This window comes from Semicossyphus pulcher, unplaced genomic scaffold (genome assembly GCF_022749685.1).
Source record: "Semicossyphus pulcher isolate SPU_LCO1_2020_fin unplaced genomic scaffold, fSemPul1.0.p SCAF_14, whole genome shotgun sequence".
Lineage (NCBI taxonomy): Eukaryota > Metazoa > Chordata > Actinopteri > Labriformes > Labridae > Semicossyphus > Semicossyphus pulcher.
Window position 1 is genome coordinate 14,710,753 of NW_027211648.1, and position 27,003 is coordinate 14,737,755.

The following is a 27,003-nucleotide window of genomic DNA, read 5'->3' on the forward strand; positions in this document are numbered from 1 at the left end:
GGAGGGGGGGGAGAGTGAGACATCAATGATGGTAGAAAACATGAAACCAGCGCGTAAAATCAGTTTTCCAGCTGACTTTCCGCATAAGTGTATGAGTATGACTGCGACTATTATGTACAGTGAACATCTGACGCACTTCAAAAACAAATCTCACAGAGTGTCCTTATCAGACCTGCACTGTGATCTGTAACAGTCTGAAAACACGGCGTCAACGCTTCCCCCCACCCCGAGGCGAACGCGACCTGGAGACGCACAGTTGCGTAAAACGCTCCTTTAAGGCGCACTGACTGCACTTTTACTTTCTCCCATGCTATGTAAAGTAAATAGGATTAAATGGTTTAGCGTGACAGCCTGAACCATTAGAGCAGTGGGGCTGTAGGCTGTTGTTTCAGCACAGGAGCAGGCAATTATGGAGATTTAAGTTACGGAGAAGCTGGGCCTGTGATGCGTAACTGATTCCAAAAGTTATGTTCAGCTTATTAATAATTGGAGCAATAATGATTTTATTTCTGGGCCTGTGTTGCCTAAAGGCCAAATAACACTGACCAATCTTTGACTTTATCAACCAGCTGAAAGAAAGTAGTCCGAGCACCACCGCTCGTTTCAAGTCATACAAACTCATCCGAAAGATGGTGGGATGTACTGCTTGGATACTTCTAACAAACACTACACTAGTCTAAAATGCAGTTAATTTTTAATAGGCAGTGCGCTCTGTACTGTAAAGGTGTTCCGAAATTTATAGGTGGGGGTCGTAAGAACGTCAGATAAACTAAACTGTCAAGCATTTCTTCCTTATGATAAAGCGCACCTTCTCACATTTTCCCACCACAAACCCGCATTTGACGGGTTTTCCCCAGGGGCCACTTCAGTCTGGGTCAAGCGACATGAAAACTATGAGTCAATTAGTTATCTCTACAAAGCCTATAAGTAACTGAAACCCTCCTTAAAGGACCCCTCTCAGTCCCCGAATCCGACTTTGGGAGTTAAAGCGTGTAAGTTCTCATCAATAGTTTCTGACACTGACAGGCGGTGTCCGTGACAGCAGCCTGAAGCGCGTTTGTATGGAGAGTGCGCCATCTATCGGCCAATGTAAATCTTGTCAATAAAGCCCTCTCCTTTCTTTTAGCCTAAACTACATTGGACTTTTATTATTTAAACTATCTTTACAAGCTAAATCCGCGTTCGCTGAGGCCTCACTCTAGAAGCTGCTGATTTTACCTGCAAGAAAGACAAGAAAAGAGAGAACATGAGGCGCATTTCAAGGGTCCACATAGCAAAATGTTTATTGGTTCACCAAACACCATCTAAGGAGACTCTTTGGAAAAGACAATCACCACTTTGGAGACTAGTTCATGCTCTTCTTCTATCACTGAAACTGCCAACAACACACCACACTATTATCTACACTGCCATCTATTCTAATCGTCTAACTACCAACACAGCAACGCACAAACACGTCCTCAGTAACTCTGAGCTTTTTCAGCCGTGTCTGCAGTTCCCGAAAAACGTTTCTTTTATTGTAACAAACTTCACAACGTTTAACATTTCTTTACTTAACACTCTATTCCCCTAAAAGCACCACATTCACATGAGACACTAATCACACTCAGATGATCCACAGAATTTGGATGGCAAAACAGTCTGTAACATAAAAACAATCCAAAGTTAAAGATTTCAAATTCAACCAAACTGAAGCATCAAATGTCATAATTTATGTGTCTTTAAGTTTTAAATAAAAAGTTTTTCTAGCTACGTAATTAAAGCTTTTGAAAGCAGTAATCCTGATTCACAGCAACACTTCACATGTTTCTTACCACTCTTTGGAACAAACCACAACAGTAACACTACAATAATGCCACCGACAACATTAAGATGCTCTAACACTAAGCTACACTGTACGTGACCCTTCATGATTAACAACCGCTCCCTCAGAGGACGCTCTCCCTCTCGTCTCCCAGGCTGATGGTGCGCAGGTTCTGGTTGTGGATGGTGGCGGTGGCGGTGTTTGCGGGGCTGCTGCTGCCAGGGGTGATGATGATGACAGCTGGCGACACGTCCGCACTGGAGGAGGAGGAGGTGGAGGTGGACTCTGTGCCTGTGATGTTAGCCAGCTGCTGCTGATGGCTGTTGTTGGTGTTACTGTTGGTGGTGTTGGTGTCGCTGGGGCTGTTTGTGTTGTTGTTGAGGGTGGTGTTGCTGTCGGTGCGGTTGAGGTTGCTGACCCCGCTGGACGGCCAGCCCTCGTCCGGGCTGCTGGCCATCAGGCTGGCCTCGGACGGAGCCTCGGAGCAGATGGACATGCGGGCCACGGTGGCGTCCTGCAGGCCGCTCAGGCTGCTCGGGAGGAGGCCTCTCTTCTTCACCAGACCCTCCAGCTCCATCTCAATCAAGCTGCGCTTCTGTGCTTCTCCATCTCTGTCTCCTTCAGCCTCCTCCAGAGAGCTGTCGCTGGAGCGCATCCCTGAGTCCGACGAATCCTTCTTGTCCAGGAGGATTTCGTCGAGGAAGCCAGGCTTGGTGAGCAGCCCGGTGGGCCCGGAGCCTCTGAGGGCGGACGGAGCACCTGGCTCCTGGTGGAGGAGAGGTGTGGTGTTGTCTGATTCTTCTGGGCCTGAGTCTTCATCGCTGGGCAGCTTGTGGTACAATGCCCCCGCTCCCTTCTTCTTGGAGCCCGGAGTCCTGGAGGACGCGCTGTGGTCCAGCTTCTCGTCCTCCTCACTGATGGGGTCTAGTGTCTGGGCGTCGGTCCCTGAGGGGAAATCTGTGGCATCACTCGCCTTGGAGCCTCTCTTGGTGAAGGGCTTGCGGCTGTCTTGGTCGGCTCCATCCTTGGCCTGAGGAGAGGGAAGAGGATTCAGCGAGGAGAACATGAAAATATACAGTTTGCTGAGATATTGACAGAGAGGCCTCAGAAGGGGAGATTCTTGTCTCTCTGTTATGTGCCAAGAGAAACAGAGTTTAAGCCAATCATTTAGAAATACAACAAGATGTGAACTTCCCTTTCCCAGCCCAGAATGAGACTTGCTGTTGCGCAGGCCAGAGGAGCACAACATTTAAAACCACGAGCTCAAGAAAGACATAACATACAGCTAACAGCAGCAGTTACAACAAGGTATTTTTCTACAAACTTTTTATGAGGTCTGCGATGCCGTGACAAAAGAAAACAGTTTACTTGCGACTGTTCACCCACCCCTTTGTCCTCTGAGCCGCCAGCCTGCAGGAACTGCCCGGGGTGGGGCTGCACGGGTCTCTCCCCCCCACCGCCGGACATTTCCACCTGGGCCATCTGAGCGATGTACTCCCTGTAGGCGTCACGATACTCGGCCTGCTGCTTGTCTGTCAGCTTGCAGATGTCATTGGAGGATTCCTGAGAGTTGAGGCTGGACATGCTGGAGGTGCGGTGATTCACCACCTGACAGGAGGAGGAAGAGTTGGACTGAATACGGACACGCGTCTTTGTTCAGGAATATATTTCTGTCAAGTGTTTGGCTGTGGGTTGACGACCTGAATTGACATCTGAATATCATAAACATAAAAATCTGGCAGTTACAGCGGCACTGAAAAATGCTTTAATTACTCCGGTAACAAATTAAATATTTAGAGCATGAGATTTGGATACAGGGGAAAAAGTTTACCGACTAAGACCGTTGCTGGATGTTTGAGTTTGACAAAAGATCAATAAGTGAGATCACATAAAGCCGAGCCAGCTGTCTACGTCTGCTTCATTTCTCAAACATTTTGCACACTAGGAATAGAAAAGGTGAAACTAACAAACAGGGGGCCCCTTGACACCTTTAGGTGCGCTGCAGTTTGTGTGTGTATCTTTAATTCTGCCATGTTCAAGAGCACAAAAAGCTTCCTCTGTTGTGCTCTTTTCTCTGAAAACCACGTTAATGTGAAACCACTGAGGTCACAGGCTCGGTTGCCGTGCGACAGTTCGGGGTGTGTGACCTTGCGATCCTGTTTGCAAATGTTACACGCTTGCATGTATGCTTACACCAGCAACTTTAATTTCTGCATGTAAAAAGGGTGAGAATAATGCGCATACACACTTCTGTAGAAGCTGTTGTGGTTTATTTACTGAGGAAGACTGACCGGCCAATGAGACGTGTTGCTGTGTCTCTGAGGTTCCTCCAGCCCGGCGCCGCTGAGCTCCTCGAAGCTGAGGTTGAGGCTGAACCCTTCGTGCTGCGCCCCCCCCGAGCGTCTGCTGGGCTCCCCGTGGTGCACGCTGCTGCCCTGCTCGCTCGCAGCTCTGGACTCGTCCTGCAGCACAGCGTGGCTTTCAGCATGACGCTGCTCCATCACCTGGGGAAAAACAATATAATTCATCATTTGACTTTTGTTTCAGGACACGGAGTCGTTGGTACACACATTTTTTAAAGCATGTGATGCACAAAACAAGCAAAAACAAAAACATGTGCTCATGAGAGCGAGCCACTCAGCTGTCCACTTCTCCCTGACAATAACCTCCCTTCATCCAGATATCAGTCGGCCATCTTGAACCAGATGTCCGTGCTGGCTGCATCCTGGCAGCACATTACTGTTTGGTACACGGAGCTGAAAGGCCAGCTGCTGCTACGCGAGCGCTACATTGGATCTCCTGTAAAACACGACCAATCCCGGGCTTGGGTCTGGAATTAGGAGCGCAGGCTGACGTCTGATGAAGTAGAGCCGGCTACATGTGTTAGTGATTTCAGCCCACTGGACTCCTGGCTGACTGACTGGCGGCCTTCTCGTAATACGGATTATAAAATCTCCATCCTAATATCTCAGCGCAGCACAAGATGTTGTCTTGTGAGATGCTGTCTGGCTTGGTTTTGGAATAAACATGAGATGACAGATATCGACAGGAGGGCTCTGACGGGGCGGGGTGTTCACAGAGAGAGGATGATGTACGCTATAATATGTACATAAATCTATTTCAGGCCTTTACATTAGATGAGAGTATTATTTTTATAGTTGGTGGAATGATGCCAAAATCTTTGATCTGATTTATACAATTAAATCTGTAAGACACCAATAGAAAGAAGGCGGTGAGGGAAGTAAAGACACTCCAGAGGAGAAATGAAGCCTCACCGTTCCCCTGAAGAGCTGCCAGTCACCAAAGTTCATCTCCATCTCTCTCTTCAGCTCGTCCACGTTGCACTGAGACAGCACTCGGCCATTTATATTAGCCTGCAATGGACAGGGAAGGACTTAAGAGGTTAGGAAAACATTCATCGTATACAACAATACATGCATCAAATCTATAGGTCTACTCAGAATAGTGGGACCTGCATTTGTTTTCGTCACAGTCCCTGTAATATCCAACATCATAGCACTACGTTTTGGGCAGTCTGAGCAAAGAAATTGCCTCTACCAGTCTTTGAACGTTACTTATTAATTACCATCCATACAGTGTTCTTGAGAATCGACACAAAATCACAAAAAGTTAAATATCTCTGTACTCAAGTATTATGATTTCTTGACAGTTTCTTGGCTCACTACACAGGAACATAACATGTAAAGGAAACTTAAAGATAAAAAAAAAAAGTGCATCCTGTTTTGTGGAAACTCCAGGGATAAAGTTTTGCATGTTTTCGACGCACCTTCTTGATGGTGGAGACGTACTGAGGCAGCATGCCGGGGTCGATTCCATCGATCTGTTTGAGACGTTCACACACCGCGTCTGTGTTCATGGAGCTGAGCAGAGCCGCAGGAGCGACCTACACACACACGCGCACACACAATCGGAACATTAATAACTGACTTACATTGTTTTTGTGTGTGTTAATGTTACCAGGGCAAACACCCGCTCTGTTAGCTCACTCTGTTAACCCATCTCATCACCGCTAACACATTGATTAGGGCAAAACGAGCAACAATTCCTGGCAAAGAGGCGTGCAGGCCTGTTACTGTGAGGAAAACAGAGGTGCAAAGAAATGACATCCCACACAGTAATTCTTTGTATCAGTCACACAGACTAAGTGTCAAAGTAAACAAAGCTGCCAACACATCCATATACACTGTTACCTGCTCTTATTCTCCCTCCCTGTGTATACATAAGAACGTAAAGAGTGTGCACATCACTTAAGGATGGAGTCTGTAAGTCTGAAGCGGCCTGTTGATGCTGCGTGCGGCCTCGCGCACAGCCAGCATGCCACCCGCTGGCACCGAAACAAAACAAACCTCATCCAACCTCCTCGACCCTCTCCCCCTTCCTCCCTCTGCTTCTGCTTCCTTTCCTTCCTTCCTTCCTCTCACATTCCTTCCCTCCTGCTCTGACCCCCTACTCCCTTTTCCATCCCTCTGTTTCTCTCTCGCCCCATCCCCTCCTCCTCCTCCTCCCTCCCTCGTCGTCCCTGCGCTCTCTCGGCTATTAGCACCATTAAGACGTGGCTTCAGACTAAGCCCCCCGGCTTTGTTTCTGGTTTCGAGAGAGAGAAGAGCAGAGCTTAGTCGGACTGTGAGTGGTTGTTAGACAGAGGAAAATAAGCAGCTCGCACAATACAGTACACAATAGTAGGTGCCAACTTTCTGTAGTGGCGGGCAAGAGGATGAAGACTGGCACTCAGGGACTTTAGCTACTCTTCATGATGGATTTCCTCTAGAACGAAACTATGTTAGTGAGTCTACAGGACGGGATTGTGTTGTGCATTTAATTCTAAGTGATGACTCTATAACGTCTCTGTCTACAGCATGCTTGGTAGTATTGAACCAGTGTGTTAGGAATGAGGTAAAGATGGAGTAAAGGGTGGGATGCTGAGATGAAACCAAAGGTGTACCTGCTTTAATTTGTAAGGCAGCGACTTTAAATGCTTGAAAATAGAAGCAGACGGACAAAGAGTCAGACAATACACACAGAAAATTGCCGCATTATGAAGCCACGGCTGTACCTGTGGAAAACGGAGGCACAAATGAAGACAGACAGAAGCAGAAAGGCACAAGCGCACATGTTGAAATCATCATAACAGGACAGGACAAATATTTATCCGCCTCACAGCAGGAGAGGAGACAGCTAGTTTCCAGCAGCCGCACGTCCGACTGAAAAAGAAGAGGCTATTGGAAGTGGAATTCTAACACAAGGACATTTTTGTTTTCGCTGGCGTCAGTCACAGTCATCAAGGATTGCAGGCGAGACACAGAGAAAGACCCAGAGAGAAAACGAGACACTCTGCACAGAAAAAGCAGAAGTTTCAATTCAGGAAAGGCCTTGAATGCGACGCCTCGATTCAGACGTGTATTCTAAGAACGTGAGCGAGAGCAGAAATGTCTGCGGGTGTGTCTGCGAGAGCGTGTGTGAGAGTTGTGTGAACCCTCCCAGTGTGTGTGTGTGATAAGAGTGTAATTACAGCTGGGCTGAGCTCAGGGCTGGGCAGAAGGATGGGGAAGGGGAAACAGAGCTCTGTGAGGGAGGAAGCGTCTTGGTAAGGAGATAAGCTGTACCAGCGCTGGGCTCATTGTCAGCATGTGTGTGTGTGTGTGTGTTGCCAGCCCCAACAGTTGCTCTGATGATAATCCCAGCAGCCTGAGGAATCCATACTCGCACTTATATCAGCTAAGCAATTACACTGGGCTATGCCCGCTTACATATTCAAAGAGGCACACAAATGAGCCCGGTGTGCACACACGTCCACATTCGTGAGATTTGGAGAAATACAGGCACACGTGAGCACAAAGAGATCAAGTGTGAACCAGAAAGGGATAAGATGGAGCTAATGTACACTGGAAACCAAGAAGGGATGAAACTGAGAAACGTATACTTAGGAGGAAGGAAACAAAAGAGTAAGAGGAAGGAGAAGGTTGAGAATTAAAGCAGGAAGATTGAAGCGAAAATGTAAAGAGAAAAATACAGACCGAGAAGGAAGGAACATTATGTAGTAATCTATATTTAAATCTCTCATACAGCTCCTTGAAATGTGTGCTGGCAGTGTCTGATAAGTGGCTTTGTGGAGCAGAAATCTCCTGAGGAGCGTTATCTTCAAATTGTTCTAATAGTGGCAGCTTTCTCTTAAAATGTGTGAATATCTGGGTTGTGGAGTTTCAGCTCGTCTGAGCGACTCAGCGCTCTCCTTAGGTGGGTTAAAAGCACTTTAATGTCCATTAATAAGTAAATGGGAAGTGCTAATGCGCCAACCTGGTAGTCAACTTCATCAGCAAGTTATCTTACACTTCTACACACACACGTCTTTTAATGGTTAGCGGGAAGTCGCACTCACACCGGATGCAGCTAACGTGTTTATTACAAGCATCACGCTCTCTCTGCTTTTATAAACCACAGCAACTTAATAAGTAGTCTGTCACACGTACAGGCGTGCACTTCACGCATGCAACACATGAAATGACAAATGAGGTTTAAGCATCGGGTCAGCAGGCATATAATAAGGGAGTAGATGCATATTTGCATATGTGCAGCTGTAACTACGTGTTACCATGTTAGGTTCAGAGGGACAGGAGGGGAGGCCTTCTCTGGTGTCCTCTGCAATAACATCCTGACACGGGCACAGAATGGAGACAAGGATTGTATAGAAGAAGGGTAATGAAGGTGGAGTGCGTTACCACTCAATGCATGGAAAGAGCCTTTACTGATTTACTCTGGGTTTGTGCAAACAAAAGCCCTTTTCCCACCGGTCAAAAAACCTGCTAACACCCGGCTTTTTTGCTTGGTTACAATCGGCAACCTGCGTCGACACGCTAATCTGCGCTCCCTTTCTGGCGCGATGTAATCGGCATTTATTAGCCGGTCTTCCTGGGTCTGAAAAACCTGCGTCAACGCGCTAATTTTGGTGGGAAGTGGGTAAAACTGCCCCCTGCACATTGAAAAGAGGGTGGTGTTAAAATGTAAAACATATGACAACACACTGAGGAAAGGAGAGAAGGGGATGGAGGAAAAAGGTAACAGAGAGGAGAGGAATATTAACACAACTACAACTAGTATATCTGTACTCGTCTAGTGTGAGATAAAGGCATGTGTCAGATGGATCTAGTACTGCTTCTTTACTTACAAGTCCATTGGCGTTGTCCGTAGGCTGACCGGATGGTTTAATGGAGGGGCGCAAGGATGGGGGAGCATGGTGGGAGTAATGCCGAGGCAGGTGATACACATGATGGGGGAAATAAGGCTATGAGGGGAAAGGGAGGGATGTAGGGAAGAGGAGGAGGAGGAGGAGGGGAAAGCGGGTAAAAATAAAACAAAATCATATGAGGGAGGTCAAGCACACAAAAACAAAAACTGCTGCAGGGAAGAGGTACATTTTTAACTAGCACATTGTTTCTCAGTACAGTGAGGTGCTTGTTATGTCAAAACTATGGTTATATGGTGCATTCAAAGACACTTTGGTTGTGTTTGTTTGTAGTCAGTGGTTATGGGGACAGACACCTGATGGACTATAAAGATTATACAAGCACAAGTCCCCTCTCTGTCTCACCCGGTTGTAGAAGGGGTGCTGAGGCCCCGTCATCCCGCTGAAGTAGCTGCTGTGGGGCTGAGGAGGCAGGGACCCGGCGAAGGAGGCAGTCGGGGAGCAGTTGGCCGAGTGCTGATTATAACCTGACTGTGGACGGGGCACTGCGTCCTGCAGGGGCAGCGTGGGATAGGTCACTCCTCCGATGTGCATCTGCTCTCTGGCTGCACGCACATCTAAGAGAGGACAGAGCCGGGGGGGGGGGGGAGAGAAAGAACAAGAGAGGGAGAGAGAAGGAAGTGTTTTATCTGCAATGCTGACGATCATATCTTGGCTATGACTATAAAAGACCCTTCAGATCCACCCACGCTTCAATAAATTTGCTTTATATCAACGTCTCGAGAGAGTTTAGACAGTGGTGAGTCCACAGAGAAAAATACATATCAAACAATCGATGTACATAAGAGCAACATTCCTTGATTTCTGAAGCACTGCAGGGAATACAACGAGAACGTTGTTCCTGAACATGTTTCATCCAAAATAGAAAATCAAACAACTAAATGCTGGAAGAGAAAACAACGCAGATGTTACGATCGCAACGATCTTCAACTGTGAATTCCATTGTCACTTTGATTTCTGTTACTCAGTTTACTCACAAACCAGCAGGCGTGCTGATATTCTGTCTTTTCCAAATGTTAAACTGGCCACGTGATGACTCTGGCACATGGAGGCCCTTACTGTCCCTGACAAATAAATTCACCCATGTAAACAAACAAAGCAGATCATGTGAACTCATGAGACGCTGCGGCAGAACGACTCCGCCATGATTGTTTTTACATAATCAGTTTAACTTCGGATGGAGTCGAGCGGGAGCGGAGGAGGGAACTTTGGTGAAATTAAAGTGAAATCAGCCGGGAGACAGAACAGAGTGGCTCTGTGTGGCTGGCAAGAAAGTAAGAACCAGAAACAGAAGCAGGCACCAGAATGTCTCCTGGTTATACAAGTGGCTGCTGAATGACACGCTGAGTGAGACCCAATCCAGCCTGCGAACACAATGGTGGCCTTATGATGTGAGTCAGGCTCATGGGCGGGTATCACTGACAGCACTGCCCACTGGCTAGCCACAGGACGCTGGGCACCGAGTACCAGGCGGCCGCAGAGGGAGTGGAGGGAGCGGAATGACTGGGTAGCAGCGTTGGTCACCTTCCTCTCCCTGGGGACACGTGTGAAGGTGAAAGCACCCACACACTTTTGAAAACACACAAATAAACACATGTTTTGGTGGATGCATGTACACCCTTTTAGGACAGGAGCCCTGTCCTTTAGACTGGACGTCTGGTCGTAGAGCTTGGTCAGCTGCGCCCTCCATGACTCAACCTTGGCTCAATAGAACAGACTTTGTGTGTGCGAGTTTGTGTGTTTTCTGCGGTCTCATAACACTATGAAGTAGCAGCTTCACACCAGGCGTCATTGACACTCCTGTATAGGCTGAATGGGCGCTGACGCACGGTAGCAAAAGTACAGCGCCGCTCAGGATTAGTTTAATACCGCTGCTCTATGACGTCACCGTCACTACAGACTGTGAAATGTGGTGTAGCACTGGAGGCAGATTGGTGACACAAGTGAAAATATTGTCCCGATCCCTCAGCGCTGTAGTGGAAACCTGCTCGACATTTGATTGTTTGGAAATGAAGAGCGAGCCGTGGGTTTCTGAGAGCCCCTGCAGTGGGTGATTTTAGAGCAGACCCGGCTGCAATGTTATGAGTAATGTCACTGCCAAATGAGCTGGCAGTGAATTCAACACATCACATAGAGGAAAGTTCTTTGTTGCTCCGTGCTATTGTATACCAAACCCCTTTATGTTCTTTGGACAAAACTGTACAATTAACCTCTCTCCCTCACACACACACACACCAACAAACAAACACATAAATGCTCTTTATCGTGATCACAAATTTTAAGCCTGAGAACATTAGCATCTTAAGCTAACCTGAAGAAACTACAACTGGGCAAATACTAGAGTTGTTTTAGTCGGGGTGCTGCCAAAATAAGTGTCACCGTAAGTGTGCAACCAAATGTAAAATATGGTCACACGCCTCTTTGATCCTGTTATGGAGTTGAGTTGAGATATTTGTGCGTGTTTCTTCTCATAGTTATCGTATGAATTGTTCAGTTATGACCTTAACTGTGTTATGCGAGGTTACACTAGCCCCTCTTCACACTGCGGTTCCGCCTCAGCGCCGTAACAAAGCTCTGCCGTCACGCCGCCTTTTGTCATTTCACATCGGACCGAGCGCCACCGACGTAAAGCCGACCCAGTGTGTGTTTTTACATCGCGCTCCGGCTTTGTGGGAGCAAAACGTGCATGAGGTGTAAACAAACAGCGCGTGCTTCACATATACGGCGCTGTTCCGCCCTGCTGTTTACACTGACACCATTTCGCCTCTGTTACGCCTCTGTTATTACCTCCCATGCCGGCTTCGGGGGCGGAAGGACTTTGCCCCACTATTCCGCCTCCGTGCGTTCTACGTAGAAGACGGAACGTAACAGAGGCGCAATAATGCCGCCTTGATCTGGTAGTGTAAAAGGGGCTAATGACGGCTTTTCTTTGACCACCAAGTGGCAATTTGTGCCAAATTTAAAGAAATTCCTATAAGTTGCATTAAGTAAAGATGTTCACATGAATGGGGCCGACCTAAAAAGGTACGACCTCTTGCCCTTCTGAAACTACAGGAAATGTTGACTCTCCAACAGCATCACCAAAGCACCAACTGAGGGAATATCTTTCAGAAGAATGTTAATCCTGCAGAGACATGTAAAACTAACGGCAAGGTGAACTGAAGCTGTTCTTGCTGTAAATAGTAACGGCACCTTACTAAGATATTTTCCTAACCATCTGTACAAAGAGTGCGTATGAACCTGCTATGATCTCCCTGAGTTTGGGGTCCAGGTTGACGGTGCAGGGCAGGAACATTTCCACATCTCTGGCAGCGAGCACGGGCGTCCTGGAGGAGAGGAAGACCTCAAAGCTGCGGATGTCTCCGTCGATCTCCAGCAGCGGTTCCACGTCTTTGGTGGTGGGGATGCTCTTGGAGATTCTTAAGAGGAAAGAGAAAAAGGAATTATACAAGGAGTTAATTTCCTGCTAGATCCACTCAATATAATAATCATTCACAAGTATTAATCTTTGAAGACTTTTTGGTTGTTAAAGTTAAGATCTTCAGCTGAAATTTAAAATCATTAACAGAAAACTAAACCCTTAAAAAAAACACTAAAGTGCAGCCTTATTGACATTTGAGACAAATATGTCAACACTTCGGTTGACCCTAAATTTCAACAACTATTTTCAGAGAAGAAGACTCAAAGTGTTATATTTTGATAAAAAAGAAAAGAGGAAATAGCAAGCAGCACTGTTCAGATTGAAGAGATATGCAACGGTCATCATCATCATGAGAGCGGAGAGATAACTGGATTTAGAGAAGGCGAGATAGTGACAGGGGGGATGTTTGAGGACAGATAGAGCGAGGGATGTTATCTTTTCTCAGCAGAGGAGGAAACGTGAGAAGATGACAATCAGGGTAATTTAGCAAGCAGCAGACGGAAGCGCGTCACGATGCGCTGCCGCGGTTAACATCATGTTTGTTGTCGCAGAAGCTAAGTAAACACCATGTTTGGAGATTTTTCCATTACTTCTGTGATATACTTTTCCTGTCTTTGCTGCAGAAAAAATAACACTGTTTTATATTAAGAATGTCAAAGCAGTTTATAGATGCTGCTTCGTTTTGAATCCATTAAAAAACAGCTTAAAATCTGGCGTCATAGATTATAAACTAAAGCTTAAACCAGTCGTTTAGAAGTGGCGACGACACGATGAATGCTGAGAATTAAAACCAAAGTAATACCAGGAGGGAAAACCAATTTCCAGTTGCAAAAGGTTAAAAACATATCAGTTTAATCAAGAACATCAACATGTGGCAGAGGCTACAAGAAAAGCAAACACCAACAACCCCAGAGCAATCAGCACATCTCGTTAATCCGATCATTCAGACATGAAAATATGAAACTCGGAGTGACTTCTGACACCGGCCATTCATCACCAGAGTGTGCCGCTCTTATCGGATGAATGTGGAGACTCCAGCAGGGAGCAGACATTTTTTCGCATCTCTGCCTCCATTTTTCATCTAAACCCCCTTCATCTTTTTCTCAGCGGATGCTTTTCTCTCTTAACCTTCCCTCCTTCCAGTTCAACCCCATCTCACCCTCCTCCCTCACACATCAATCCGTCTATGCGCTGGCATGTTGAGAACATGGGCTGATAAGTTGGGTTTTCCCCCCGCGAGCCTGATCTGTTTGTGAGAGTGAACACAGGCTGGCCTTTCTGTGACTTGATTGGATGATTAGTAGTAGCGTTGCAGCACGCTAGCTAAGTCAGCGTGAGGTCAGCATTTTGGCGAGGGATCAACACAGCACACGGTTTGCTAATAAACCAAAATCAGCTAACCTAATCTAGTTAGGAAACTGTGCAAAATGTCCTGGGTCAGCGCAATCCAATGAGGTTCTCAATGATTAGTGGATAAAAACACGACATTAGAAGCACACTGCCTCATTTAAAAGTTACAACTGTGGCTTTATCTGTTATCCTTTCCCCACTGCTTACAGCGAGTGAACAGGTAGGGGTCCAGTCTTCTGTTCAAGGACATTTTGACAGGACAGATGGCTGGTGATGGACACATCTGCTGTTGCAGGGCTCAAACCTGTGACCTTGTGGTTTCAAGTCTGGCAAGAAATACAGACATGGGGGTGTCCTAGAGAGGGGAGGTAAAAGTGACTGACTCAAATGAGTCAATATTAACATTTAACCAAAATCTTTAGCTGAAATGTTGTGCTCTTTTTGCCCATAACTGCTTGTTATTTCATAGGAGCAAAAATGTGCACTCTAAATTACTGAGACTATATCTAGATTTAAATCTGAACTTTATTCATTCACCTCTCCAGGATCCTGTTTTATTCTCCTGCAGAGATTCACTTCTCAGCAGACAAGACCAGGTGGGTCACCCCACTGTCCCGACCCAACTGCCAGCGCAGACACACACGGACTGACAGAGGAGAGAATAGGCTGTGAGCAGGGAGGACACAGAGGCACAGCTGGGCTCCGGCGGACAAAGCCCTCTCAGTGTTTCTTCCACTAGAACCTTTAACAAGACCCGAAAGGTCAAGGAAGCTCTCCGTGTTGGCACAGATGAACCCGGCTCATGTGACCTCTGCGAGCGAGGATGAGTGGGAGTCTGAAGGCACAGATGTTTACCTGCATGCGCACACACATATTCTGTTGCAGATTCAAACATGGTGCCAAAAAACCCGCGTAACGTCCATCACGTACACCTGGGCAGTGAGGACGGAGTAATTCAAAGGCGTAGATGAAGGGTGGAGTGTGTGTTTGCATGTGCATGTGAGAGCACATGTACAGTATGAGTGGGTGTTTGGTTCCTTTTCCCATGAACTGTATTAACCCGTATACAGACTGAGAGAAGCCTGTGCTTTTCCCCGTTTCCAGCTGGCTTAGTGCTGTTTATTTGTGGGTCTGCAGACACAGACCAACAGGAGCCAGTGACTCACACACACACAGAAACGAACACACACAACCACACACACACACACTTCCTTTAGCTATATAGAGAACTCCTTCGAAATACTTTCTAAGGAATCTTGAGTCTTTTTAAAAGATGATCTAAGGACCTCAATGGCATGTACACAAAGTTTGGTGCCAAATCTGAGAATGGAAGAAGAATGAATCAATCTCAGGCGTTTCAAGTAGTGGTGGTATAACACACTTTTCTGGACCATCTGGTGTTATTATTATAGTAAGTTGCCTTTGGAAAACTGAGACAAGAACTATATACAAGTAAATCCTCGTGTACATCGCCCAACAACATTAGCACCCAGGAAGCCGGCCATAAAGGCGCATATTTTGCTGACCTGCGCGTTTGCTTTGGCCCGCAGTAGTACAATGCAAGATATCAGTTGCAGTAGCACAAACAGCTGCGTCTTCCAAAGACAACCAGGAGCTGGTGAGAAGAACAAATCAAGGACATCTATCAGTGAGTTACACCCAGACAGATGGAAAGAGAAAAGGAGAGAGTGTGAGAGTCAGAGGTCCATTCCTGGCGTTCCCAGCTGACTGGTCAGACATGTCTGCTGGAACGGCTTGCCAGACACAAATGGACTGTACTTATATAGAGCTTTTTTAGTCTTGCGACCACTCAGAGCTGCTTTTACGCTACATATTCACACACTGGTGGCCTAAGTGCCAATGTCCAACCAGATCTATGCCCATTCATACCCAATGGCTATGCCACCGGGAGCAATTTGGGGTTCCGTGTCTTGCCCAAGGACACTTTGACATGTGGACTGTAGCAGTCAGGGATCAAACCCCCAACCTTCCGACTGAGAGACAAGCAACTCAAAGCCAAAGTAAAGCTCACACTTCAACGCAGAGCTTGTGAGATCTTTGGGAAAGACGGTTCCAATCAGTGGACGGCTTATAAGGAGAACGAATCAGCTGATGAACTGACAGCTGATAATCCTTTCCAGGGTTCCTGCTGAACATGCGGAACTGCATGGTGTTTTGGAACAAACAGTGCCCATTAAATGGCAACAGCAGTTTGTCAATGAAGTTTGACCACTTCAAATGACATCCTTTGCACTCCACTAATGATGAGTCGTTGGCCTTGGCATTAATCAACTGACACAAATCACTCCAGAGTTAGTCATCCTCGCAGCGAACAGACGAAACAGACAAAATGAACAAAGCCATTCTTATCGGCAATCAGTTGCCAAATGACAAGATGGATGCTCGGGTTGGAGTGCCAAGGAAGCCGGCATGCTACTTTCAAGCAGACCGAGGACCAGTGAGATAAAGGCCGTCAGGCGGCCGTTCCTGCACAAAGGGTCCATTGACAGGACCCGGCTTATAGCTGCAGCAGTACAGGCGCTTAGGCCCGACCACTCTCTGTGTGGCGAGGCCGCTGGGAGCTTTCTGAGCTTATCCAAATGCTAATAGGTCCCAAAGCTGACTGGAGCATAGCCTTTCTTCTCCTCTCAACCTCCCACACTCTGCAGCTGACAGGAACGAGCAGAATCCATCCCTCTATCCCTTTCGTCCGCTGTTTGGGCACTGAAAGTATGAATGTGCCACTTGACTTTGCTTTACAGCTGCCCTCTGTGCTTACAGATGCGCACTCACACACGCCACAAAGAGGTGGTCTTGCCGCCAAACATTTCCATAAAGGGGCCCAAAGACAGAGAGAGATGCCTGCAGAACAGACAAATGCCTGTGCACATTGTGTTTGAGAAGCTCAAGAGTTTCAGTGTCAGACACTGTTGGAGCAGTAAAACACTGTGTGGGTGAAGAAGTTATCCAGGCCCGGGTCCGGCACATTCCTCTCCTGGTCAGAGCTACGGAGGAGTCGCTGGCACAGTGTGTGCCAAGCGTGTGGATGAACCCAGCGAGGCCCTCTCTGGGAAAACAGTGGACAGGCGGACGGACCGGCAAGCTGGCGCGTGGACTCTCAGCATCAATGCTCAGAGAGGTTATTGTTACAGTGGAAGCTGCCAAAGCCTCCACAACCCCAAAGGCAGAGGGGGAGAGCAGAAATATGTTTTCACTTTACATGACGCCATGTTCTTTGTCTCCTTAGAATCCAGACGCATTTTCTTGATTTGAGTCAAATGCTTCGAGTACTGTGGACACCCTCCGTCTTAAACTTTCTCTCTTTCTTGCTGCCTCGTCTTGGCAGTGCCAACAGACAACTTGCGGCAGCGTCTGCTTTCGATATACATTCGTGGCAACATTTAGCCCAATAATTGAAACTCTCTTGTAGTGAGCTGGACCTGTGCATCCCAAAGCAAACCGCAGAGAGAAGCAGGGTAATGGGAAACACACCAGGCTGATAAAAACCGAGCTGCCCCGGATCGAGCGGCCTCTTTTTGAGACGGGCTCAGGACTTTCAGTGGTTCTTCGAAAATGTTGATTAAACTCATGTGTAGCGCCGAAAAGGAGCCTCCTTGTTCCAGACCCCAAAAACCTTAACTGAACTCTCCACTCAGACTTACATAGGCCTCATTCTTGACAAATAGTGCAACACTTAACCTCAACTTGGTGATTTATGTTCTTGAGGAGAGTTTGGAGCATCCACGGGCCGAGGCAGAGTTCGTCCATTGTTACACTAATTGCACCACTGAGTTGATATCAGCTCATGTGGTCGTCAGATAGCTGTAATGGGCAGCTGATTGTCCGTATGATGCAGAGTTAAGTGGGATGGATTGCTAAAGTGAACACAAATGTGCTCTTCTGCAGCAGATAATACATCTGGAATAAGTCTCTCATGGAGCTAAAAATCCATACAGTGAGTGATGAATGTACAATAAAGCTTGGGATTCAAAGGCTGAACCAGTAATCCTACGATTAACTTTGCAGAGAAGGCTGTGTGCATCTGAAATAAGATGAGAGAGGGATAGGGGAATATCAATGAGTGCACGAGCGTGGGAGAGAAAGAGCTAAACAAAGAGAGCATGTTTGAGTTTTTACAAATGCCTCTCAACTCCATTTTTTGTCTGAGTCGGAGGCAGCGAGGGAAAGCCTTCGTTTGGAGACCCCAGCAGACAAATCTGATAACCAAATCCTTGAGCTATACAGTGGCTGGGAGCACATGCCAAATTAAAAGCTGCTAAAACAGCAAAGATGGGGAAGGAAAGGACACTCTTGATCCCTCCCAGCAAACGCTGGATGGGCTCGATCTTCAAAATCGCCTTCTTTGGGCTTGACTCGCGTAGTCGTTCTTTGCAATTTCAGTGTGGTTTCTACACACGCCCTAAAAAGGGCCTGACCTCCATTGACTTTTTGATGGGCGAGGATGTTACCATGTGCGTGTGTCCACATATGTACTTGAGCGTGTAACTATGAAGTGTGCCGGTGGTTCCCGCGGCGGCTGAGTGGCAAGTCTCGTCCACTTAAAGGTCAGCGCTGACCCTCTTGCAACCCTGCGCTGCTATTTATAATCAGCCCCCCACCTTCCAGCAGTTTTCCAGCACAGAGAGACGGCAGAGCGAGAGAGAGATCAGCACTAATGCTCAACACTGCAGAAATACCACAGTATCATAGAGAGACTCTTTGCTTCCACCTTGGTGTCAGTTTTAAATGTTAATCCCGCCCTGTCGTCACTGATGGAGGGCTCTATGACTAAGGAGCAGAGGGCAGGCGGAGGTGTTGCAGGGGCTTTTACAGCATTTAAAATGATTCTTTATGCTTCGTACAAGAAAGGGAACAGAGAAGTTCTCTTGTTTCAGACCAATTAGACTAATCCCTCAACCTCGGCTTACAGGCAGAAATGAAAAGGGCTTTAAGGATTTATAACAAAGAATGCTGCATGACGTTTTTTTCCATCCTCACGTTGTAGCCAAATACACCCAGACGCATCGACACCAATTCCTCCTTTACATACATACACCGCCTAGCAGTTGTGGCCGATGAGTCACCATCGCCAAACACCTGAGGGATGACAGAACAACAACGCAAACTACAATCTGCAAAGAGCTGGTTTCACTGTGCCATGTTGGACCCAGGGGACGTGCGCATGAATCGGTGTGTCCACCGCCCGGTCTATCTCACTTGGAGCAGCAGCATCACCTGAGGCTTTCAATCCACACGAGACGTGAACGCACCAATGGCAAAGTTGTCTCGCAGTGATCCGGCCGGTATCTGTTCTGATCCTCTGCAGTATTCACACACTTTGATTCCTTCTCCTCGTTTCACCTCCTGAGACTGGACTCCCCTTTTCTTCTCACTCATTCTTATCTAACACCAACCCTCTCTTCCCTTTTCCATCTCTATCTCACGCCTACCATACTTTCTCTTTTGTCTCCGTTTGTCTTTATCTCCTCGTCAGTCAGGTGGTCCGTCGGCACAGCGGTGTGTGGAATCAATGCCGGTGTCCTATCGGAGATGGAGCCAGAACTCTATTGAGACATCGGTGGCTTCACACTAGCCCTTTACAAATTCACACACACGTCTTCGGGCCTCTTGGCGAAAGGCAGAGCGATGGCATTACCAGTTTCACTCCAGTCTTTCACTGAGATACCTCCTGGAGGGATTCAGCGCGGGGACAATGGGCTTCCATGGAGGAGAGAAAGGGAAAAACTATTTCTGAGCTCTTGCCGTGCATCTAGATGATAGAAAGTGTCACGAAACGCGACGGGAAATCGCACGAACAATAGGCAGTGAATAAAGACTTTTCATTTGAGGGCAGGAGAAGTTCAAAAGTATTCATCATAAAAAAAAAAAGAATAGGATCTCGCCTTTTCTTTGCGGCCAGATATTTAAGAGCTTATTAAAAGATTCCACATAAAGGGAATCACCCACATGAGCTTTGGAACAGCACTTTTATCCCGGCACATAATTGCAACCAAATTACAATAATTGTGCCAATTAAAGTAATCCTGAATGAAGAGAGCGTCATCTTAATGTTTCAGTACTTGGGATAAGAGTCTCTCTAATTAAGACTGAATTGCCTGGCTACATATTCGTTCAGAGTGCGATTACTGAAGGGAAAAAGAAGTTTTGAAGTGTCCGAGGAGTGCCTGCCTCTAGTCACGTCTCTAAGAGGGGGATTGTTTGGTGGATGCGTGCAGGGCCGGGCCGACAGAGCAGAGGGGAGGAGAAGTCGAAGGGAAGAGAGGAACAGTTGATTCTTCACAGATATAAAAAGACACACACAAGAACATAAGAATGAAATGAATAACACTTCTCAAACACTGCCACCTTACCTGACAAAATGGATCTGCTGTGTGTGTGTGTGTGTGTTTGTTGAACTGAGCCTGCATCTCAGGGCCTGATTAATTACACTGATTCTCAGAGGAGTTGTGGGTGACATATGTTCTTGCACTGGTATGAGAGCTAGCTGTGTGTGTGTGCCTGTGTGCACCATTTTAGTGTGTGATTTGCATGCATTTTCAATAACGAAAAAAGGTTTGTGTGCGTGCTTGTTTCAGGTACAACATGCATAAAATTTCACTTTGTACATTTGTATGTGTGAGAGTGTGTGTGACATGCAGTAGTTTGTGTGTATGTATGTGTTGGTGTGTGTAATGAACAGAGGATTCAGGTGCAGCGCCAGAAACACACTCCTGAGTGCGGCGGGGGCATCCTGGCACAGACAGGGCACCAGATGTCAGAGCAGGGCAGGAACCTGCTCAGTGGACCAGTGACACTTTTTTTTTTTTTTCGAGAGCTGAAAACGGGATCTGGGCATCCAGGAATAAACTCTCAGAGGGGCCCGCCCCCGAGCATCATTAGGTCCAAATATGTTAACCCCATCAACCGAAACACACAAACTGCTTCACTGTCAGACAAATCAGCCCTGTCGAAAACAAGAAAACTCTAACTGTTGCCTAAAGACTGCACTAATATTTTAAAGGCCTTGAAGGTGTGTCCAGAGATACAGGGAGTTCTTTGTCATGTCCCCTGATTTTCCCCTAATTGATTCTCAGACGTCTCTTCCCCTGTATATGAACAAAATAGGTCAATTAATAGTTCTTTAAGATATTAGTAAATAGAGGACAATGTCTACCTACATTTCCCAGAATGCAAGGTGATTTTCTTTGTCTGGTAAAAATCCAAAGATACTCAGTTTGATTTATTAAAAAACTCAGTAAATCACCACATTTGAGTACATTTTTGTAATTTTGCAAAAATTACTTCAATGATTAATCGATTAAAAGAGTTGTTGATTTATTTTCTGTGCATAAACTAATCGTCGATTAAAAATGATAACATGGATTGCCTGATGTCCAACCACGTCTCTACATTATAAAACACATTCATGCTTTAAGTTCTGCAATTAAGGGCCTGTGTCCACTAACGGCGTTTTTCGCGCTGGCAGCGCCCACAACCTCAATTTCAGAGCGCTTCTCACCGGCGCTTACTGTTGCTAGGTTACGAAAGTTGTCCTGTTTTTAGAGATGTTTATGTTTTTCAGTTAAATATTCGCAAAGGATTAAAAGTAATGCCTTTCTGACTTTTTAAGCTCTGTAATGCAAGACTCATAATAACACATTGGCGGTCGGCTTTTTTTCTAATTATTTAATGGCGCACCAGATTTCCCCTCTGGGGGTCAATAGAGTACTATCTTAACTTATCCTGTTTCCAGTGATGCCATGATAGTGTGTCTCAGTCCTGATTTTTATGCAGTTCTCAAACCCTTCAGTGCTCAGGCTTTAGGGTGGAGATTGGGATTGGGCCATCGATGATATCGGTAGTCCTGCCCCTTCTTGATTTTGATATGTTGGTGAGGGAGAAGAGACATTTACGAGTAAGGATAATTTTTTCTTGGCTTTTTGCCTTTATTAGACAGGACAGCTGGAGAGAGACAGGGGAGTGGAGAGTGGGGGCTGACATGCCACCAAATGGATCGGCAGACCGGGAGTCGAACCTGTGATCAGTGCAACGAGGACTGTAGCCTCAGTACATGGGGCGCCTGCTCTACCGACTGAGCTAAACCAGCGCCCCTGCAGCGGTCTTCTAAAAGTTGAACTATTTTCAATTGAGAGCGCTGTGAGAGCAGAAACAAAAAACAGCTGATGCCAAGCCTTGGACGCTGAGCGCTGAAAACGCTAAATTGCATTGCTTTTGTATAGAAATTAGGCGCTGCCAGTGCCAACGCCTTAGTGGACACAGGCCCTAACATTTTGTTTGTTACTGAATTCAAAAAATCATTATCAATACACATACACACTAACCTAATGAACAGACACACACAGGTCACTGGGAAAACCACCAGCTATGTTTCATAAAAAGTTACGGGGATCTACATGCAGGATAAAATGTGACAAGATGACCAAATACATAACAGAACTGTCAACAACAGCCGGGAGTCCAACAAGAGTGTCCTTGAACAACCTCCAAAACTTGCACTCGCTTAGTCACTTGAATCACTCTAATGAAGAGCTTCCACTAAATAGCTAAATGTAATGTAATGACTCTAAACAACATCAAGAAAATGAAAAATACTAAAGCCCATTAACAGTCTTTGGAAATGGCAGAGCTGCTTTAAAGCAATAACCATGAAGCAGGAGAGGGAGAGGTTAGCGGGAGCCATTAAGTCTCTAATGGCAGCGAAAAACAAGGAACAACTGACTCCTGAACAGAGACGATAGTGAGGGGGAAGGAATGATAAACCTGAAAATGATAGTCACAAGGCTGCAGGCTCCAAATTCAATTTGCTAGTGATCAAACAGCTTTGAGAACACGGATTGAAGGTTGTTCATTTGACGGCTACAAATACGAGGGCCGGTTCCGAAACACGTCTTGTTTTGTTTTCTGTTCCTTTTCTGTCAGTGTGCTGGAGAGGCCGTGACCTGGCTCACTGCTTGAGGTGTAATATGTGTTTTTCCTTCCAGAAGTACTGAGACAAACATGCCTAGCTATGCTTTGTGTGTCCAAGCTCGATTTCTTTGAGTCAATATCTCCTACAGGCCGAGCCATCTTTGTTACAGTGTTTCCCCCTCTGCTACCCTGCATCAGTCTGGACAGCCCCCGGTCTTACCATTAATCACAGAAATCGCTGAGGTTATTAACCGATTACACATTCTCCATCAGATTAAAAAGGCTGTTCTGGCCCGATCCCGCCACAGGAATTAGCTCTACTTATTTCTCTTCACGCCGTGTCCTACAATGACACTCCACAGCCCCTCATGGACGCTTGTCATTGCCAGGCAAGTTGCTAAAAACAGCTTTCAGCCGTTTTGAAAGCGTGTGTGTTTGTGTGAGATATGAAGGAAAGGTGGGCGTGTGTTTCTATTTTTTTCTCTCTTTTCCAGGAGTTCAGGTAGAGAGGAGCTGTCACCTTCACCACTGAGAGGCACTCTATGTTACTCATGCAACATTTCACCGGGGTTTAGGAGTGTATGGGCTCATTTAGTTTCAATTTAGAAGTCAAATCGATGACAGTGAGCCAGATTTTAAAGAGGACCTCGGGCAAAGATCAAACCTGCATTGTTTTTATCTTTAAACAGATGGAGATAGAAACTGAAAGTAGTTGAGACCCACCCCCTGTATAGTTTATCTACAGAATATAATACTTCTGATGCTCTGTGTTCTTTGGCCTACAAGCCTTACAAAGAGGAGAGGAAGCGCATGCAGCCCTGTGACTGAGATGCAGGGCGACAGTTGACCTATAAGGGGCTGACTCACCCCCACGTTCACTTCACCACTAATATATTCACTTAGTAACGCTCAGGGGATGTGCAGTTTCACTGTGCAAATAAGGGATGAGCACAACATCATGTAAGCACGCGAAAACACAGACAAAGTTCACACATGAGGTTGGAGCCATTTTGGTAAAATAATTAAACCGAAAAATGCTCATTAATAGATACAGGAAGTGGTGAACTGGTCAAATCATAAGATGTGATGTGTGGGAGTATTTGAGTCTGTGCACGTGTGCTGTGCATGTGCGTATTCATATACACTGCTGAAAAGGAAAGCAAATAGTAATACTATCCATTTCTCCAGCAGACAGACAGTCTGGAGAAGGGGCCTGAGGTTCTGAGAGGCCAGTCGAGTGCCCAACCATCGCTAAGGGAGGAAGACAAACTAGCTCATCCAGAAGAAAAAAAGGGGACCCGAAGAGCCACAGATCACAAGAAAGAGGAAGAAAAGAGCTGAGAGACAGAAAAAGACACACAGACAGCCGCCTGAGTCTTATCAGCGGAAGATTAGTGCCAGAGATAAGGCCTCAAGGCGAGGCGTAGTGTTTAGCCCGTTTGAGGCTTCCTGTCATCATCATTAAGGCCGCTTCTCCGACGGCCACTGCGGAACAGAGCAGCCATTTGGAAAGACGACCAGTGAGGAGGAAGATAAAGACAGACAGGACCGCTGGTCAGAAAAAGATGACGTCTATATTAAGGCTAATGAACAGCGTAAGCACAATCGCATGCTGTGGCAGCACTTGAGTCCGGGCCTTTTATTCGACGTACAAATGGTGCACATTTTTACAGCTGTCCTGGAGTATAATGATATTTCTTTTGTCTTATTTTCTATAAAAAATATGGTAAAACTAAAGACATTCCCCTTAGGGTGGGCACTACACTTAAACATAACACATAGAGCCTCCTGACTACCTTGCACTCTCTGCCCCCCTCAGGCTGTACACATCTCATGTAGCACTTAACTGCAATGTAAAAAATGGAAGATAATGCCTATTGTCCTTTTGAAAACCAATAGCAAAAACCGTTTTTAATGAGGCAGTGGTTTGCCTCGGAGACGGGGGAGGGAGGGCTGTCTGCTGAATCTCGCTGGCTGACTGGCTGACAGTAACTGTCTGTGACGCTTTGCTGCCGCAGGAGTCGCAGGCACTAGTGTAATGTGACAGAGTGCAACCTTTAAAGGCCAGCGACTGATGCACAACAGCGCCCAAACCCAGCGACTCAGCCCCGCGTCGGCCTCCTCCTCATCTTTGCGGTGAGCACGTCTAAAAGCATCCGTGACCACACACATACGAAGACATGAGCAGTCATACGGTGTGTACACACACAGACATATGCAAGATTTTATCTGCACTGCTCAACCAAAGGCGTCTGAGCTTCAGTGGTCTGTTGTCTGGTTTTAAGGAAGCATGTCTCCTAATGAATCTGGAGAAGTCATCACTTTCATTGTGCATTAAGTTGAATTAAAAAATCTGTCTGTCAGAGCCCAATTAGTCCAGCACTCACAGCCATTTGTTATAAGTGTGGACAATTTTTCCCACAAAGAAATCTAAATCCTCTACTGCCACCTGCTGGTCAAGGTTACTTATATCAGGATTTCTATTCGATTTAATTTCTTGATGTTACATCTAACTCATCAATACTGTTCTGATCTCCTCAGGAAGGTCAGAATACAGGAGCTAGAAAGTAGACAGATTGATCAAAGAAGCCTGTACAGCTTGAAGAGTTGAAGGAGTTGTGATTGTTCCCATCAATGTGTTTGTACCTCTCATAGATGGTCTTGAGCGTGACCTGGTCGGACACTCCGTCCGTCTCCTCCAAAAAGAGGATGATCCACGATGTCCTGTACGGCCACTCTTCTGTCAGGTTGATCCATGACGCCAGGCGGTCCCAGTTGAAGAGGATCTGATTGGCCCGCAACAGGCGACCTGACAACAATGGAGCAGAGGGTTAATCAATGGTCTATTTATTTTCCTTTACTGCCTGAAAAGAAAAACCCTGTCAGGTCTGTGCATCTACTGGTCTCTGTCGTTTATTAATCTGTAATACATTTTTATTACTTTAACCAGGATGCTGCTGTTGTTGCCTGACCTACTGGCACATCCTCTAAGAATCTGATATACAATATTTACCTAGTGTCACCTTTTATACAACCTTGTCAAAATCGAACACTTTGGTGTCTCTTGTGGATTTTTCAAACTTCTGATTGGTTCTGATTTATCAATTTTTCTGTCATTTTCTAAATCCTAACTTGCTGCCATGTGGTCATTGCAATTGCAAATACTGTTAAAAGTCTGTTCAAACTTGCCCAGAAAGAAATCCCCTCAGAGGTCAAAGGTTTGTTTTTTCTGTTTTTCCATTCCTGATATTTTCCCAGAGGCTCATTAAATCAAACAAATCAAATCCCCCTATGACTAAGTTAAATTAAGAGCGTAAGAGCTTTGTTTTTGCTTTATAGACAAAATGTCTGCAATGTCTTGATATTACAAGATCAGGGTTGTTGTAAACGTAACATGGCTTATTATTTACCTGTGATAGACACGATGTTGAGCAGCCTCCTCATGGTCTGCGGGCTGATGTCACTGAACCAGTCCTCTGTCACCAGCAGCTTGGTCAGGTCGAAGGACATCTGTCTGGTGATGCTTCTCTGCATGTGCCGACGCCGGTATGTGTCCTAAACGGAGAAAGAAATACAGAAACTTAAATTAGCATTAGAGCGGAAATTTTCCCTGTGTTTTCAGCTGGTTTGGTAAGACTAACAACTCTTCAAGAGTAACATTATATTTGTCACTTTAATCCAACGTGTACCATCAATGCAGGGGATCAAACATGACAGGAAGTTGAAAAGAAAAGGCAGTAAAGATGTAAAACCAGTACAGGCACAGGAAACATTTTAAAGCTCCACATTGTTCAGAAAAGTCTCACAAATTTGATCTCTCTCAAAGACAAATTGAAAGCAGAAGTATAACAGAAGCATAGCATGACTCTTGAGCCCTGCAGAGGTTTCTATTACATGTACACAAAGATCATTCAAGCTGTGCATCATGAGAGAGCAGGCAGGGTCACCATGTGATCTAAGGCCATGGATAGGTTAAGGAATTGATGTGGATGTGCGGATGGGCCACATGATCTCATGTTCTCGACTTCCTATGCTCCAAATGCATGTTTAAACGCAAGGACATGCAACACAGCTGTACATTTAAGGGCTGTTCTGCTTTAAGTCTAATTTGAATTATTCGATTTAAGCATGTTAATGAATAAGATACAACTTTTTCAGTATCACACAAAGAAATTGGATCATCTTTACAGCCAGAAACTCGTTAATCTTGTCACTCTAATGATCAGCGTAAGCCTTCTT

The 27,003-nt window shown here is 46.0% G+C and overlaps 1 protein-coding gene across 2 annotated transcripts in view; it reads right to left on the bottom strand.

Annotated features, from left to right (window-relative positions):
• Positions 1-1,269: 1,269 nt before the first annotated feature.
• Positions 1,270-27,003, bottom strand: part of kidins220a (kinase D-interacting substrate 220a) — a 43,174-nt gene continuing 17,440 nt past the window's right edge. The window contains exons 23-33 of one of the 2 annotated variants that reach the window (XM_069661154.1): positions 26,175-26,319; positions 25,411-25,573; positions 12,306-12,484; positions 9,411-9,622; positions 8,988-9,104; positions 8,415-8,474; positions 5,592-5,708; positions 5,080-5,178; positions 4,096-4,308; positions 3,191-3,412; positions 1,270-2,834 (exon numbers count right to left, since the gene is read on the bottom strand). In XM_069661154.1, the coding sequence (XP_069517255.1) occupies positions 1,929-2,834; positions 3,191-3,412; positions 4,096-4,308; positions 5,080-5,178; positions 5,592-5,708; positions 8,415-8,474; positions 8,988-9,104; positions 9,411-9,622; positions 12,306-12,484; positions 25,411-25,573; positions 26,175-26,319 (2,433 nt within the window). In that variant the 3' untranslated portion in view covers positions 1,270-1,928. The remainder of the gene's footprint in view (positions 2,835-3,190; positions 3,413-4,095; positions 4,309-5,079; positions 5,179-5,591; positions 5,709-8,414; positions 8,475-8,987; positions 9,105-9,410; positions 9,623-12,305; positions 12,485-25,410; positions 25,574-26,174; positions 26,320-27,003) is intronic. The other variant, XM_069661153.1, reaches the window with a different exon arrangement.